Below are 15,212 nucleotides of genomic sequence, written 5' to 3'. Positions count from 1 at the left end.
CATCAATAGGACCTTCCCACATCCCTGAGCAAAAACAAATGACAAAACTTCAACATTTGTTTTGCTGACAAGCTGCAGTTGGTTTTTTTATTGAGATGTAATCCTTTGTGGGGAAAGTTAGAAGTGATTCTCATGCCAGTAGATTGCTTCATCAAGAGGGAAATCCAAGATAAATGCAATTCAGTGAAAACCTATTGCCGTTTTAGAGAAAAAGAAATGAGGCAGTAAAATTGTAGTGCAAATAGGAAGAACATGGTCAATTCACTTCCTGTATATTTTCAATTTTCTTGTGTGTTTTAATAAACTTTTGTATTCCCAGGCCAGCATGTAGCTGTGATTGTAGCTCCAAATGTCTGATGGAAACAAATTTGCAGTTTGGTTAAACCAGTAAAGCACTTTTAACCTTTATTTTGGTGTAAGTCTGCAGATGCACAGGTTTGCAGTAGCAATCTGTGATTAACAGGCTGTGGTTTAAGTTATTGAGCTGATGGGGAGAGTTCATCGGGAGATGGCAACACTTGTATAGTGTCTGCAGGGAGGTTAAATACAGCTTGTTTTTAATAAAATAGCTTCAGCTGTGATTTTGGTATAAAATCTCCTGAAGCTAGTGTTTTACAGCTTACTGACAGTGACTTCACACAGATGTTGCTCTTCAGGGACCTTCAGTAGCATGTGATACAGCCCAAACTTTTAAAAAAAAGCAACAGACAAGTACAGGCATTGGAAGAAAGATATATTAAAATTAGCACTTGTATACTTAGGCATTCTGGATATATCACGCAGGTAATTTTTAATTTTGTAGATGTAAAAATGAAAAGTGAGTTTGTAATGAGCATTTCCACCGATAGTTGTAAGTTGGTCCTTTTTCAACACACGAGGATTTTTTTGTTTTCACCCTTCCACTGACCCCATCAATATTAATTCTCAGCATCCTTTTGACTTTCAGTTTCCATGTTTAGAAAAAGTAACTCGGCAGTAAGTACATTACAATTTAATTCGTATGTAGGAAGTGGCATCCAACATTGCACTTGTATAGAATGTAACGGCCTGGATAGCTAAAGGCACAGCCATCAGTGTGGTGAAGGAATGGGGGAATGAACAAGACCAGGATCAATGTAGCAGAGAGTTTGGATAGGGTGGATGGTATGTGGTAGGACCAGAGATAAGGATTTAAAGATTTGAATACAAGCAGTGGAAGGGGTATGAGAGAGAGTACAGGAGTCCCTGAAACAGCAGTATTGGGATAATGAAGAGAATGGGTCCATGGGGATAGATCCCTGGGGCATTCCAACATCGAAGTGGTGGGAAGACGAGCTTTTTTTTGCTCCAATCTCTGGCTGTCGGTGGGAATGGTTTGCCTTGATGCTGTATAAGTCACGGCCAAAAAACAAACTCTGGAAAATGAGGCTTGTTGATTTTTAAAAAAATCTTGAGGCTCTCATTTTGCTTCCCATCAATTGCATTAAAGCTACAGGGTGTGAAGCTCATTTTTTAAAAAGTTCCCAAACAGCCGATAGTGGGCATTTTTCCAAATGTGCTTGTTAACATAGAAATAGAATAGATTGTTCCTGTCAGCTGTTGGCTAACTTTATTTTATTTCGGGTTTGAATTCCAGTGACAAAATTGAATATTAACCTGAATGTGGAGAACTCTGCTTCCATGATTCAGTATTGTAGAGCTGTCAGTCTAACTCAACGTTGCTCGAGTATGTATTGTTCTAAGCAGGAAGTGACAAACTAATATAAACTGATAATAGAAGGTCAGATGAGAGTATTGGTAACTGAAGTATAGCTGGTGAGTTTGAAAGTTGTAATTTGGTTCCTGTGGTTGCATTTTTTTTTAACCTTATTAATAGAATAAACTTAAAGTCATGAATTTTGCTTGTGTTTTGTTTTGTCGTAGGCTTTGACCAAGGATCCCCAAGATTACCCAGATAAAAAAAGCTTGCCTCATGTCCATGTTGCCATGTGGATAAATTCACAAGGAGGGCGGAAAATGAAAGCTGGGGACACAATCTCCTACATCATTTGTCAAGTAAGAACTGGTGGAAAAAGATGACACATAACCCTTGTCAGGATGGACAGGCTGCCAACTGCCAATTTACTCACAGTTTGAGCCCTGAAGATTTGATCAGGGGCTGAAGTTCCAATGTTGACAACTGGTCTCTGGCTAAATATATCTCCCTTTCCTAGTGGATGGATTTTGGAGGATTTATACATGAGAAAATTCCTACATTGTTCCCCTGAAGCTGAGGCAGAGTCCAAAAAGCATTGGTCTATACTGCAGTACATCAAATAATTATTTAATATTTGACCTTAAAAATGCTGATAAAGCTAATTAATTTGCTAAATTCAGTCAGTCAAGTGGTATGAATGTAGGACATTCTTAGATTGCAAGAGAAGGACAAGTTGGAGATATCCACACAACTGCATATCATGTGAAAACAAAGTGAACCTTAAAGTGCAAATTAGTGTGTATCCTTGCTTCTTTTCCGAATAATAGGATTACACAAAGCAACTTTTCTTTACAAAAGGCATGTTTGAAGACTTTGAGCCCTGATGTTTTAGCATAAGTTGAGACTTTTAACAAAAGGACGCCTCATTATATATTTATGAATATATCCTCTTAGACTTCCCAGGCTTTAATTAACCTCCCGTCCCTTAGACTAATAATATTAGTAAGTTGACGTTTCAGGGCAAAGATAAAACCTTGTGTTTCTGTAGGACGGTTCGAACCTGAGTGCCAGCCAGCGAGCCTATGCACCAGAGCAGCTGCAAAAACAGGAGACCTTGACAATTGACACACAGTACTACCTCTCCCAGCAAGTGCATCCTGTAGTGGCTCGAATCTGCGAACCCATTGATGGGATAGACTCTGCATTGATTGCTACCTTGTTGGGTAAGGAAATGATAAGCCAATGGTGTTGTTTTTCAATGGTAAGGTGCCACATCTTACCTTGACTATTTTAATAACTTGTAAGTTGATTGGTTTTGATTTAATTCAGCCTATACTTTATTTCCCTGTAGGAAGAATGTCCGGATGGTTCAGCTAGTTAATACATTGAGTAGCAGAGCCAAGCAAAAAAATTGAGTGATTTAATACAATTAGCAAAAGAACCAGAATCAAGATGCAGCAAGACTGGTTTAGACCACCAGTTGTTGTGATCTGGAATGCATTGCCTGAAAGGATGATCAAAGCAGATTCAATTGTAATTTTCAAAAGGGAATTGGATGTAGACATGAAAATCTACAGGGATGTAGGGAAAGAATACAGGAATGGACTGCTCTTTCAAAGAGTCAGCACAGGTATGATGGACAGTATGGCTTCTGCCCTGTGCTCTGAAGTTTTATGGTTGTATTCTAGTTTCTGGTGAAGTAGCTAATGTCAGCCAAGGCATTGTTAAAAGTAGTACAGTCATCTTCACCCTCACTGGGTGAGGGGAGGGACAAATGGCTAGAGTTTCCATTATTCATTGCTATCCAGATCTGCTAGAATTGAGTTTGATCTTGGCTAAAGATGGCATCAGGTATAACTGTTGTGCCTCTTGAAGCATGCCACCTGCTTTGATTTATTACAAATGGCCACTTGAGTGCCAGTCTGTAATCAGCAGCCTTTAGGAATCCAAAGGTCTCTGCCATTCCGGGCAGAAGGAGAATTGATCCAAAGTGGGGGGAAAAGCCTGATGGTAAATGCATAGCCTGAAGCTACTCAGACCAGTAAAAGCCCCAGCTTTGCCACACACGCTGATTTGAGCAGGGGGACCGGGTTAGTGATGTGACAATTAGTCTTTGTGTCCTGTGGCTGGAGAGGGAAGTGTGAAATCCATCAGGGTTCGTTCATAGGATTACTCACTAACTGCTATGTTTGTATTTTTGTTTGTAAATTTTGGGGGAACAGCAGGATCACATCTCAGCTGTGATGTTGCTGGAAGTCAAATGGCAACTGAAGGGATGGGATCAAACCTGCAACCCATATCCATGGTGGGCGGCACAATTGCACAGTGGTTAGCGTTGCTGCCAGGGACCTGGATTCGGTTCCCGGCTTGGGTCACTGTCTGTGTGGAGTTTGCACATTTTCCCTGTCTCTGCATGAGTTTCCTCCGGGCTCCGGTTTCCTCCCACAGTCCAAAGATGTGCGGGTTAGGTGGATTGACCATGCCAAATTGCCTATTAGTGTCAGGGGCACTGACTACAATAAATGCATGGTGTTATGGGGATAGGGCCTGGGTGAGATTGTGGTCGGTGCAAACTTGATGGACTGAATGGCCTCCTTCTGCACTGTAGGATTCTATGGATTCCATGATCTGTGGCAGTTGGTGCTTGGCTTGAAAACAGCTCCTCATCTTCTGCTGATGGAGAGTTTGGGCACAGCAGCAATCTGAATGAATTGTTGCAGTTAGCTAATTTTTTTGAGATGGTTTAATCTGTAAATTGAACGGTGCTCATTTCCAGTTATCTCTTTTGCAGTTTTATTCCTCCTTTTCAGTGATACTGCTCCCATTCAGTACAAATTGATGCAGCAGTTAGCTGTGGGGGGAGGAGGAGGCGGGGGGGGGGGAATCTTGCAGTTTCTTGGAGTAATCTACCCCCAAACGTTTTGTTGTTAGTCAGAAACTGTAAAGGAGATTTTTCCAAGTGATCTGATAGTCCGTGTTTAGTCATTGATTTGATGTTCTGCCCCCTTGAAGTAAAAATGATTTAAAACGTGAAGCCTGCATATGTGAGTGAAGTACAAATCTGTCCTTTGATAGTGTTATCTTCTAAAGAGGATGTTTCATGTCCAAATACTTGAGGGAAAGAACAAACTTGTGTGCATTGAAGAATTTCAAGGCCCATTGAAAGTATTCCAGGTCAGCTGTAGAGTCTAAAAGCAGAATAAATCAAGTGTGACCTGGCACAAACTAACCTAGATAAAATTTTACCACATTCTTGCTCAAACTTCCAAAATACAATTCCAAGCTAAATTTCTTGTGGTCTGACAGAATGATGGGTCTCTTTATTCGGAACTTGATGTTTATGAATTTAGCGTCTCACGTTTAGATTGCTCTCAGTCTGCTGAGATTGGAAGTTTTGTTCCCTAACCACTGATTTCCTCACCCTCCATAGCAACTGTCTGAACCTGAATTAGGCTGTTCATAGCATCGGTGTTCCTATTTAACCCCGAGCTGAACTTCTGCTCACGTATCCTCTCCATCGTAAAAATTGCCTGCTTCCACTTTTATAATATTTGGTTTGATTTGATTTATTATTGTCACATGTACCGAGATACAGTGACAAGTATTTGCGTGCTAGCCGTACAAATCATACCGTTCATAACTTGCAAAGAGTTGCCTCGCTCTGACACCATCTTGAAACATGGATGTGGTCAATCCACAGTGAGATTAGTGACACATCCCCATTCTCTCTCCACTCCTGGTGTTGTGGGGACTGGCTGCAAGCATTTTGGGGCTTTGTGTTGAGGTCAGGTTTTGTGAATTAAAGGAACATGACCAACAAGGGAAAGAAATAAAGTTTTAAAATTATCTATTAAAAAAATAAAGACAGTAACTTGCACGATGGATTGTCGCCGCCCCTGGTTCCAGTCATCTGCTCCTGAAATTCATATTCCTGCGTTTGTTGGTTCCAGACTCGACTATCCCAGTGTTCTCCTGGACGTCCTCCCGCCTTTTCCCCACTCCAAAAGCTCTGCTGCCCATATCCTAACTTGCATCATGCCCTCTTCACCAATCACCCATGTATCAGCCTACCTAACTGGCATCTGGTCCAGCAGTGCCTCCATTTTAAAATTCTCACCCTGTGTTCAAATCCCCCCATGGCCTCACACTCCTGACCCACCCTTCAATTCTAGGACTAGCACATCCCTGATGTGCTCACTCACTCCTAGCCAAACCTTCGGTTGTGAAGACCCTACGCATTGGCGTTTTCTCCCTAAATCTCTGCTGCATTTGTCTCCTTTAAGTTGATTCATAATGTACCCATTTAGCCGTGCTTTTTAACACCTGTCCTGATATCTCCCTGTGCAGCTCGACATCGCATTGTGTCTGATAACCAAAGCACCGTAACACATTGTTACTACGCTGACCGTGCTCCATGTATTGCGGTTCAAAGAAATGGCATTAGGCCGACAACCCAAAACCCAGAGTAAATGACAGCCATTAGGCATTCGAATTGTTATTGGACCAAGTTTGCTTGAAAGCCATTCTTTATAGCATTTTTATTTCATTAGGAACTCTGGGTCAGTGCTGCTGAAGTTCGATGGTAGCATTTAACTATCCAGAGTTTCTCATGACAATTCCCTTTGTTGCATCAATTCTGATGATGTTAGCACTTGGGGGATAATTTATTTGCCACTGCTCCAGATAAGGGGCTTTGCCAGATAGGTGCACCAATCAGAAGTGAAGGCACACATTGCTAATGACCTTTTGGTCATTCACACAAATAGAAAATTATTGATAGGACACAACTGAATTCCTAGTGTGTGCTTCTGGCAAATTCGGTTTCCAATTGGGAGAATGGATAATGAAAATTGCACCTTGTATGAGTATTTTGTACAAAACTGGTCCATCGCAAGGTTAGTGAGTTATGTGGACAATAATAAACACACATGCATGTTTGTGATTACACTATTTGACTTATTCAAATGAACAGTGAAGCTATATCTTGAAATTGAATCATCATATAATCATTTCTACCGTGTATTTTTAAATATGTATTGCAAAAAAGAAATGCCGGCATATTTCCCGCTTGCCCACCTCCCTTCTCCATATTGTATATGCCCTGGTTAACCCTCAGTAGAATATATTGCCCTGGAGTTTCTGCAAGGTTACATTGGTTCTTTCAAAACCAACTCAAAAGATTGAGAAATTTTGAGCACAAATTAACTCGAGTTTTTGTGATTTTTTTTTTGTGTTCGTTTGAAAAACATTGGCTCTGGAAACCAAGTCTGTCCACAACACGGGTCACACCACCACATCAAGTCATTCACCCTGGCGAGTTTCTGTTAATTGCATCCATTTAAGGATCATCATGATGGATGTTAAAATTGAGATGCAGTCTTTGGGCATAAGAACCCTAATAAGTACCTTTTTTAAAAAAGCTTGCATTTCTAAAAGACAATTACTAAGAAACAAACTACTGAATACTGATTTGGTTTGATTTATTATTGTCACATGTATTAGTATACATTGAAAAGTATTGTTCCTTGCGTGCTATATAGACAAAACATAGCGTTCATAGAGAAGGAAAGGAGTGCAGAATGTAGTGTTTCAGTCATAGCTAGGGTGTAGAGAAAGATCAACTTAATGCGGGATAGGTCCATTCAAAGGTCTGATGGCAGCAGGAAAGAAGTTGACTTTAGTATCTTTTTCCCGAAAGGAAGAAGGTGGAAGAGAGAATGTCCGGGGTGTGTGGGGTCCTTGATTATGCTGGTCGTTTTTCTGAGGCAGTGGGAAGTGTAGACAATGTCAATGGATGGGAGGCTGGTTTGAGTTATGGACTGGGCTTTGTTCACGACCCTTTGTAGTTATTGCGGTCTTGGGCAGAGCAGGAGCCATACCAAGCTGTGATACAACCGGAAAGAACACTTTGTATGGTGCATCTGTAGAAGTTGGTGAGAGCCATAGTGGACATGCCAAATTTCCTTAGTCTCTGAGAAAGTAGAGGCATTGGTGGGCTTTCTTAACTACATTGTCCACATGGAGGGGCCAGGACAGGTTGTTGGTGATCTGGACACCTAAAAACTTGAAGCTCTTGACCATTTCTACTTAGTCCCTGTTGACGTAAGCAGGGGCATGCCTTCCACTGCACTTCCTGAAGTCGATGACTATCTCCTTCGTTTTGTTGACATTAGGGAGAGATTATTACCATCACACCAGTTCACCAGATTCTCTATCTCTTTCCTGTAATGTATCTCATCATTGTTTGAGATCCGACCCACAATGGTGGTGTCATCAGCAAACTTGAAAATCGAGTTGGAGGGGAATTTGGCCACACAATCAGAAGTGTATAAGGAGGGGGCTGAGACACAGCCTTGTGGAGCATCGGTGTTGAGGATGATTGTGGAGGAGATGTTGTTGCCTATTATACTGACTGTGGGTTAGGAAGTCTAGGATCTGGTTGCAGAGGGAGGAGCCGAGCCCCAGGCCACGAAGTTTCGAGATAAGTCTTGTCGGAATAACGGTGTTAAGAGCTGAGCTGTAGTCAATGAATAGGAGTCTGACCTAGGTGTCTTTGTTATCTCGGTGTTCCAGGGTTGAGTGTAGGGCCAGGGAGATGGCGTCTGCTGTGATATAACCAGTAAATAGTTTTGTATAATTTTCTGTCATTTTTAGTTATCTAAAATTAAGTTAATGATTGATGAAGGACTGGAGACTGATTATGAAATTTTTTGTGAGATACCGATTTTCAGTGATACGAATAAAACTGCACCACTCATATATAACAAAGAATGCATTTTAATGCAGTTTAGAAGTTCTAAAACACTGTCTGTGCTGGCTCACAGAAGAGTTATGCAAAAGACTTGAGTGGAATCAGACAGTGAAAACTTCTGAAAATTAGCTGAATTTTGAGCAGTTTGCATCCAAATGGAACCTCTTAGCCAATATGCCTCAACATGCATTCCCTGTTTATCACTGTTTCTTCCTGTTTTGTACGCTTGGACCAGTACACTATTGCTCGTGTTTGGAGGGTAAGAGGGCAGAATGTCATATTACCAGCACACGGCACAACATTACAAACTGATATGTAATAGTAGTAGGGAACAACGACAAGGGCAACAAGGAAGGAAGCTGACAAGAGGTGTCATTGAGGCCGCAAAGTACACAACCTGAATATGCAGCTTTATTTAATGTCTCGTGCGGTGCTGTCAGTGCTATCCTCTTCCTGCTGCTTTCCAGTTCCACCTGAAATGTGGTGCATACCCCCCATAGCATCTCCATTCCCTGCACCACCTCACAACCACAAGGGAAACAAAAATAAACAGAACCCAGATGTGACACGGGCGCAATGAAGGACCAAAATAACACAATACAGAAGCAGGGCAAACAGATGAGAGAGGGAGATAAACATCAACACGCAAACTATGCAGAAAGGTAAATGCACCTTTGCTCTCTGACTTCCAGTGAGCAACGCCATTGTAGATCCAGTATTTAGAATAATTAGTCAGTGACCAGCATGGAGCTTGCTTTTAACACTGCTGATGGGCTGAGAGCCCAGGGCAGGATTACAGGCCTGTTGTAACTGCCATGAAGGGAACAGGATTTCCTCTCGCAGGCCCTCCATTTAAAAGAACAACGCCGATGGTGCATTGAACCCAGGTGAAGATACTGGGAGCAATATCTGACTATGTGCTGGTTTGATTGGAAGGATTCCACTAGCATCATGTGCAGCACGTTGAAGAATTGTTCATCAGTAACTGTGGAATGTGTGGCAACTCCAGCGATACCAGCAGCAATGGCCTGTGTGACTGAGGCCCTAAGCGATGCTCATGCTGCTACCCTAGAGATCGGGAGTGGCAGAATGGAGACCTGTCTCTCTGTTTTGGGTGGGGTTGGAAAATTGTCACAGCCAAGTTTTTTGTGATTACATTGGGGCCATTAGATTTCCTTTCCTACCAACCAGTGAGCTTGCAACATGGATTGTAGTGTCATGGTGCAGATGGCAGTGCAGTCTCTCCAGAATAACCAGTCCCTGCCCCCATTGCCTGATTAACACCCCAGAAATCAGACTGGGCACATTGGGAAAAGTAGGCTGGGGCTTCGGATGGATTTATTAGACAGTAGTTGAGCTGCAGGTGACAATTAAGTTGAGAAACCTACATATCCTAAATATGACAATGAAATTTGCTCATGGTACTCACCTGAATTCCCCAAATTGGATTTCTCTCTTCCATGTGTCCATTTTGCAAAGAAGTACATATTGTTGGTTCTGGTATCTTTGCTGAGGGAGTTTTAGCCAACAGCGGACATCAGTCATAAAATTCCATATAGTTGTTGAATGATATCCATACAAAGGATTAATAAATTGGACCTCATTATCCTAAATTTATTGTACAGTCATCTATGTGATTTGCAGAATGTTGTGGGTAGCAGGAATTGGTTTGGAACCTACTTCCCCGTCCCACCTTCTAATAAAAAAGCATCCAACATTTAGTCCAGTTTGCCTGAATCCTCTTAATTGGAACCAACTCCAATTTGTAGCCAAATATCTTGCTGTATATTTACAGCATGTTTCAGCTGCTGAGGCACTTACTTCCACAAGTTCAATTTCTGGATAGATTTGTTTTTGCAACAAGCACTTCTTGGATTTGGGCTGCGTGCATTTTGTTTTATAGCTGCTTTAAAACTGACGCGCTGTGTCGTATTGGCGATTTAAAAACAAAAAATGCCAGAAAAACTCAGCAGATCTGGCACTTTGGCTGTTATCTGGTCTGGTCCCGAGCAGACTGCGGCCTACCTGTAGGTGTGACTGACAACATCAGCTGAAAACAGTAACAGTTGTCTGCTTTTGACCCCGAGCAATAGTGTCTTCAAAAGAAAATGAAATTTCAGTCCTCTTCTGCCTTCACCTCTTTGCCCTCAGACCAGTGAACAATATTTTTGAGTGCGCTTTTGTGTACATCATCTTAGTTTTCCAATGCTCAAGTAGAACATATCTTGAAGGATGTATGCTGCAGCTGTAGTACAAAGTGAGAAAATCTTTATAGCGAGACACAAGAGACAGTTTAAATTAATCTTGCCTGGATTCAAGAAGTTGATAGCAGAGTTGAACAGATTGATTCACTTCACAAATTAACAGATTTTTAAAAAAGCATTCATCATTTTTTAAATCTGTTATGAAGAAAAGATTTTCATTTTGAAAGTAATTCTGTGCATTTAATTTGTTTTCCCCATTGCTGTGCAATTAATGTTTCGGCTTTCAGTTTAATACTTGTCTCTAGGTGGCAGCATCTGAAGTCAACATCTTTTTGCCTTGGCCCCAGCAGTCCAGCTAAGTTGAAAGTAAGACCTATTGTAATAGTCTCAGTGCAGTTGTGATGAAATTACTTCTCCAGTGTAAAGGAATCCTACATAATGTGTAATTTTCTAGATAGTAATTTTACACTTGAATGCATTATACACATAAGCGAAACACTTGGGGGAAGGAAACTATTTGTGTTGCTGTTGGGGCAATTCATCATTGCAGGTCACTGCAGATTGCAGCAAAGGTGGAAAGGGAAAATGTATATTCAAAATGCATACTTTGAATAAATCACAGGATTTTAATTAAATCGAGAACAATTGTATTAGGTCCACTTGACTCCCTTACACTAATAATTGAGGCGGCCTTGAAATTATTGGGTGTTTGACGACGAGGCGCATGGCCTTTATGTCCCTCAGTTGTTCAAAAAAGTTTCTAGATTCTGTACTGCAAATAAGTCACCTCCTGTAGAATGATTTGTTTTCCAAATACTGTCCTGAGCTTGACTTGTGTGTTGATGTGGTATCATTGAATTGTGAGCTATAAAGCAACTGGTTATGGTCAAGGCAAATGCAATGGGTTGTATATTCGTTAGTGTTCTTTGCCAAGCCTGTAATTTGCATTTTGCTGTGGTGGACTTGAACACATTTGAAGGGAGAAGCAGAAGTAGTGTTGAGTCACTTTGTTGCTGAATGGAGACAGTTTTTATTTTTGTGACTTGTTTTTTTTTTAAATTTTTAATTGTTCAGATCAAAGTACTGGAGCTATTTTTAAAAGAGCAAATAATACCTTCATTACTATCTATCACAATTTAAAATCTTTTTTTATAACTGGGAATTGAGTAATTCAGCACAGATAGCATAATACTGTTTTACCTTTGATCTGTAATCAGGTGAATGTCTTTGTTTGCTGGAGGATTTCTATGTGAATTGATTTTTGGACAATCTGAAACTAACCATAGCTCCACAGCACAAACCAAATAATGCTCACTAAATTGCAAATCTCAGTTGGACTTCAGGGATGTCTGCATATAAAACCGAAATGTTAACACTTCTGCAACAGAGTGCCATTCTGAGGATAGGAAACTTTACTCTTCATCTCACTCGCTCTGTCCCTTATCAATGCTTAATGCAGAGCTGACGAAAAGTCATCCACACTCGAAACGTTGGCTCTATTCTCTCTCCACAGATGCTGTCAGATCTGCTGAGATTTTCCAGCATTTTCTGTGGAATCTGTACGGAGAATGAACATTTTTCTGTTCTTCCATCAGTGGATGAAAGTCTTAAAAAGTACCCTATTCCCCAAATTAGATGCAAGCAGCTGATTTGGTGTCTACCTTTGGATTAAGGATCTAGACTGATCACTTTTAACATGCCATTTGGACATTTTTGCTTTAATAGATTATCTTTTGGAATTGTGCCTGCTCCAGAAATATTCCAGAGAACAGTGTCTCAGGATCCCAGAAAGCATGGCAGGAGTAATATGCCATATGGACGATATAATCTTGGACAGTTCCTCGAGGGAAGCAAATGTCAATGGAGTGAGAGCAGATCTCTCAGCTCTCCAGGAAACAGGTTTAACATTGAGCAAGAAATGTGAATTTGCAAAGCCAGTGGTTAAATTCCTCGGGCTCAATGTGAACATTTGACCCGCAGAAAGCTAAGGTGATAATTGAGTTCCCACAGCTCAAGAACGTCACAGAGCTGCCAAGATTCCTTTGGGATGGTCAACCAAGTAGGCAAATTTTACCAAATTTGCAGAAATCAGTGAGCCGCTGAGACCAGGTGTTGAAATGTGGACCATCAAAATACTTTTGACAAGATTAAAAATTTTCTAACTTCTCCTGAAATTCAAACTCACGACAATCCAGAACTGTTGACCAAAGTCCTCACAGGTTCATGGGCTTACAGGTCCAGGTGCATTTTTGTTCCAAGCTCAAAAAGATGGTGAAAGAAAACCAGTTTATTATGCCTCAAGACCACTCACAGACACTAAGAAAAGGTGTGCTACAATTGAGAAAGAAGTACTAGCAGAAGCATGAGTATGCATGAAGTTCTCTGATTACATGATGGAAATGTGGTTTAAAATTGAAACTGACTACAAGCCTTTGGTAACTCTTAACCTAAAGGAAATTGCAAAGCTGGCACCTGGAATTTAACGTTTCAGACTTAGGCCAATGAGGTATGATTCAGTAACTGAGTATATCCAAGGTAAGTACCAGACAACAGCAAATGCAATATCAAGAGTACCAGTGGAAGGAACCAACATGGAAGATTTGAATTTCATTGAGGAAATGGAAGCATATTCTTCACTAATTCACTGAAGGTAAGCATGCAGGTGCAGCAGGTAGTAAAAAAGGCAAATGGTATGTTAGCCTTCATAGCGAGAGGATTCGAGTACAGAAGCAGGGATGACTTGATGCAGTTGTACAGAGCCTTGGTGAGGTCACACCTTGAATATTGTGTGCAGACTCAAGAACAGCTTCTTCCCTGCCGCAGTCAGACTTTTGGATGGACTTACCTTGCATTAAGTTGATATTTCTCTACACCCTAGCTATGACTGTAACACTACATTCTGCACTGTCTCGTTTCCTTCTCTATGAACGGTATGTTTTGTCTGTATAGCATGCAAGAAACAATACTTTTCACTGTATGTTAATACATGTGACAATAATAAGTCAAATCAAATCAAATCAAAAAAGTTTGGTTGCCTTATCTGAGGAAGGAGAGTTTGAGTTGGTTAGGATTGTAGTCGTTGGAGTTCAGAAGAATGAAGGGAGATCTCATAGAAACCTATAAAATTCGAACAGGTCTAGACAGAGTAGATGCAAGAAAGATGTTCCCAATGGTGGGGTGTCCAGAATCACACTCTAAGTGTAACCCCCTGCTGACCACCATATGGGGCTACTATTTAAATATTCAATCAACAGGATCCCGAATTCCTAGCGGTTGATGTTGATTTGGCTAATTCCCTGTTTACCCATAAATGTCAGTACTGTAATCGGAATATCAAAAATAAATTTAATAACAAATATAATTAACAGACATAAAACAGTGAGCTCTGATCTATAACCGTTGGGGCCCATCCGTTGGTGCACACATGGGGAAACTCATCCTCAGTAAAACATTTGTAGATACTGTTCCAGTTGGATTGTATAGTCCCCACCAGTTACTCACGACACACACACAAAGTCCAGAAGAGAGACACGTGTGGAAGATGATGCTGCAGGAGGCAGAGGTGCCGCGAGCTATCCGTGCAGCAACGTAGGTCGAGTGCGCTGAAGGCTGTCCTCCTCGGCAGTAATGAGAAGAACAGGCAGGGGAACGCCTGGCTGCCTCTCACTCCAAACCGAATTCTCACTGCCTGGGAAAAGCTCTCTCTCTGCACACTCCCTCTTCAGCTCTGCAGCTGCTTCACTTCCTGGCGCCTTTTTTTCCTCCCGCCCCCAGAGCAATCCCATAGGCCCAGCCCACATCACTCAACCAACAGCATCCTGTTCACAGCACCCGCCCGGCAAACAGGACACTGAAACCCACAAGGGACAAAGAACACTGGTAAATGTCTTCCCCACAAATTTTCCTCAGTCCCTTACATAAGGATATAGGGTAGACCTTTTGGGACAGAAGAGGAGAAATGTTTTCACCCAGAGAGTGCTCAGCCTGTGGAATTCGCTACCACAAAGTAGTTGAGACCAAAACATTGTATGTTTGCAAGAAGCAGTTAGACGTAACACATGGAGCAAAACGGGTCAAAGGTTATTGGGAGGGGGGGCAGGCGGGATCAGGTTATTGAATTGGATGATCAGGCATGATTGTAATGAATGGTGGAGCAGCATCGAGGAGCCGAATGGCCCCCTCCTGCTCTTATTTTTTTCTCTCTATGTTTCTAATTAACGAACACTTACCAGATACTGAAAAGAGATTTCAGGAGATTAGACGAGCACAACGGTAGGATGACAAATGTATCCAACTAATGGAATACTGCCAGAAAAGATGTCCAGATTACACTCCGAACAGCCTCATGCTACACCAGTGCTTTGAACATTGAAAGCCTCTCATAATCATTGATGCTTTCTTAGTTTTTAATTGTTGACCAGTCATCCCTAAAACACTTCAACTTGAGATTCTCAAAAAACAAATCATCAGTGTCATTTGGGGATGGCAAAAGGTTAAGCAAGAGCCCAGCAGTTTGGTGACCAAGCATTAATCATTCTATAGAAGAATTAATTTTGAATTGCTTTGTGTGAATAGCCAACAG

At 41.3% G+C, this 15,212-nt stretch overlaps 1 protein-coding gene across 1 annotated transcript in view; it reads left to right on the top strand.

Moving 5' to 3' along the window:
- pola1 (polymerase (DNA directed), alpha 1) overlaps nt 1-15,212 on the top strand; it is a 293,912-nt gene that overhangs the window by 147,750 nt on the left and 130,950 nt on the right. The window contains exons 31-32 of the mRNA XM_078232528.1: nt 1,903-2,034; nt 2,724-2,898. Coding sequence (XP_078088654.1) covers nt 1,903-2,034; nt 2,724-2,898 — 307 coding nt within the window. The remainder of the gene's footprint in view (nt 1-1,902; nt 2,035-2,723; nt 2,899-15,212) is intronic.

The sequence above is a fragment of the Mustelus asterias genome, chromosome 17 (genome assembly GCF_964213995.1).
Source record: "Mustelus asterias chromosome 17, sMusAst1.hap1.1, whole genome shotgun sequence".
Lineage (NCBI taxonomy): Eukaryota > Metazoa > Chordata > Chondrichthyes > Carcharhiniformes > Triakidae > Mustelus > Mustelus asterias.
The sequence above is the reverse complement of the archived record's forward strand: the minus strand, read 5'-3'. Positions and strand labels throughout refer to the sequence as shown.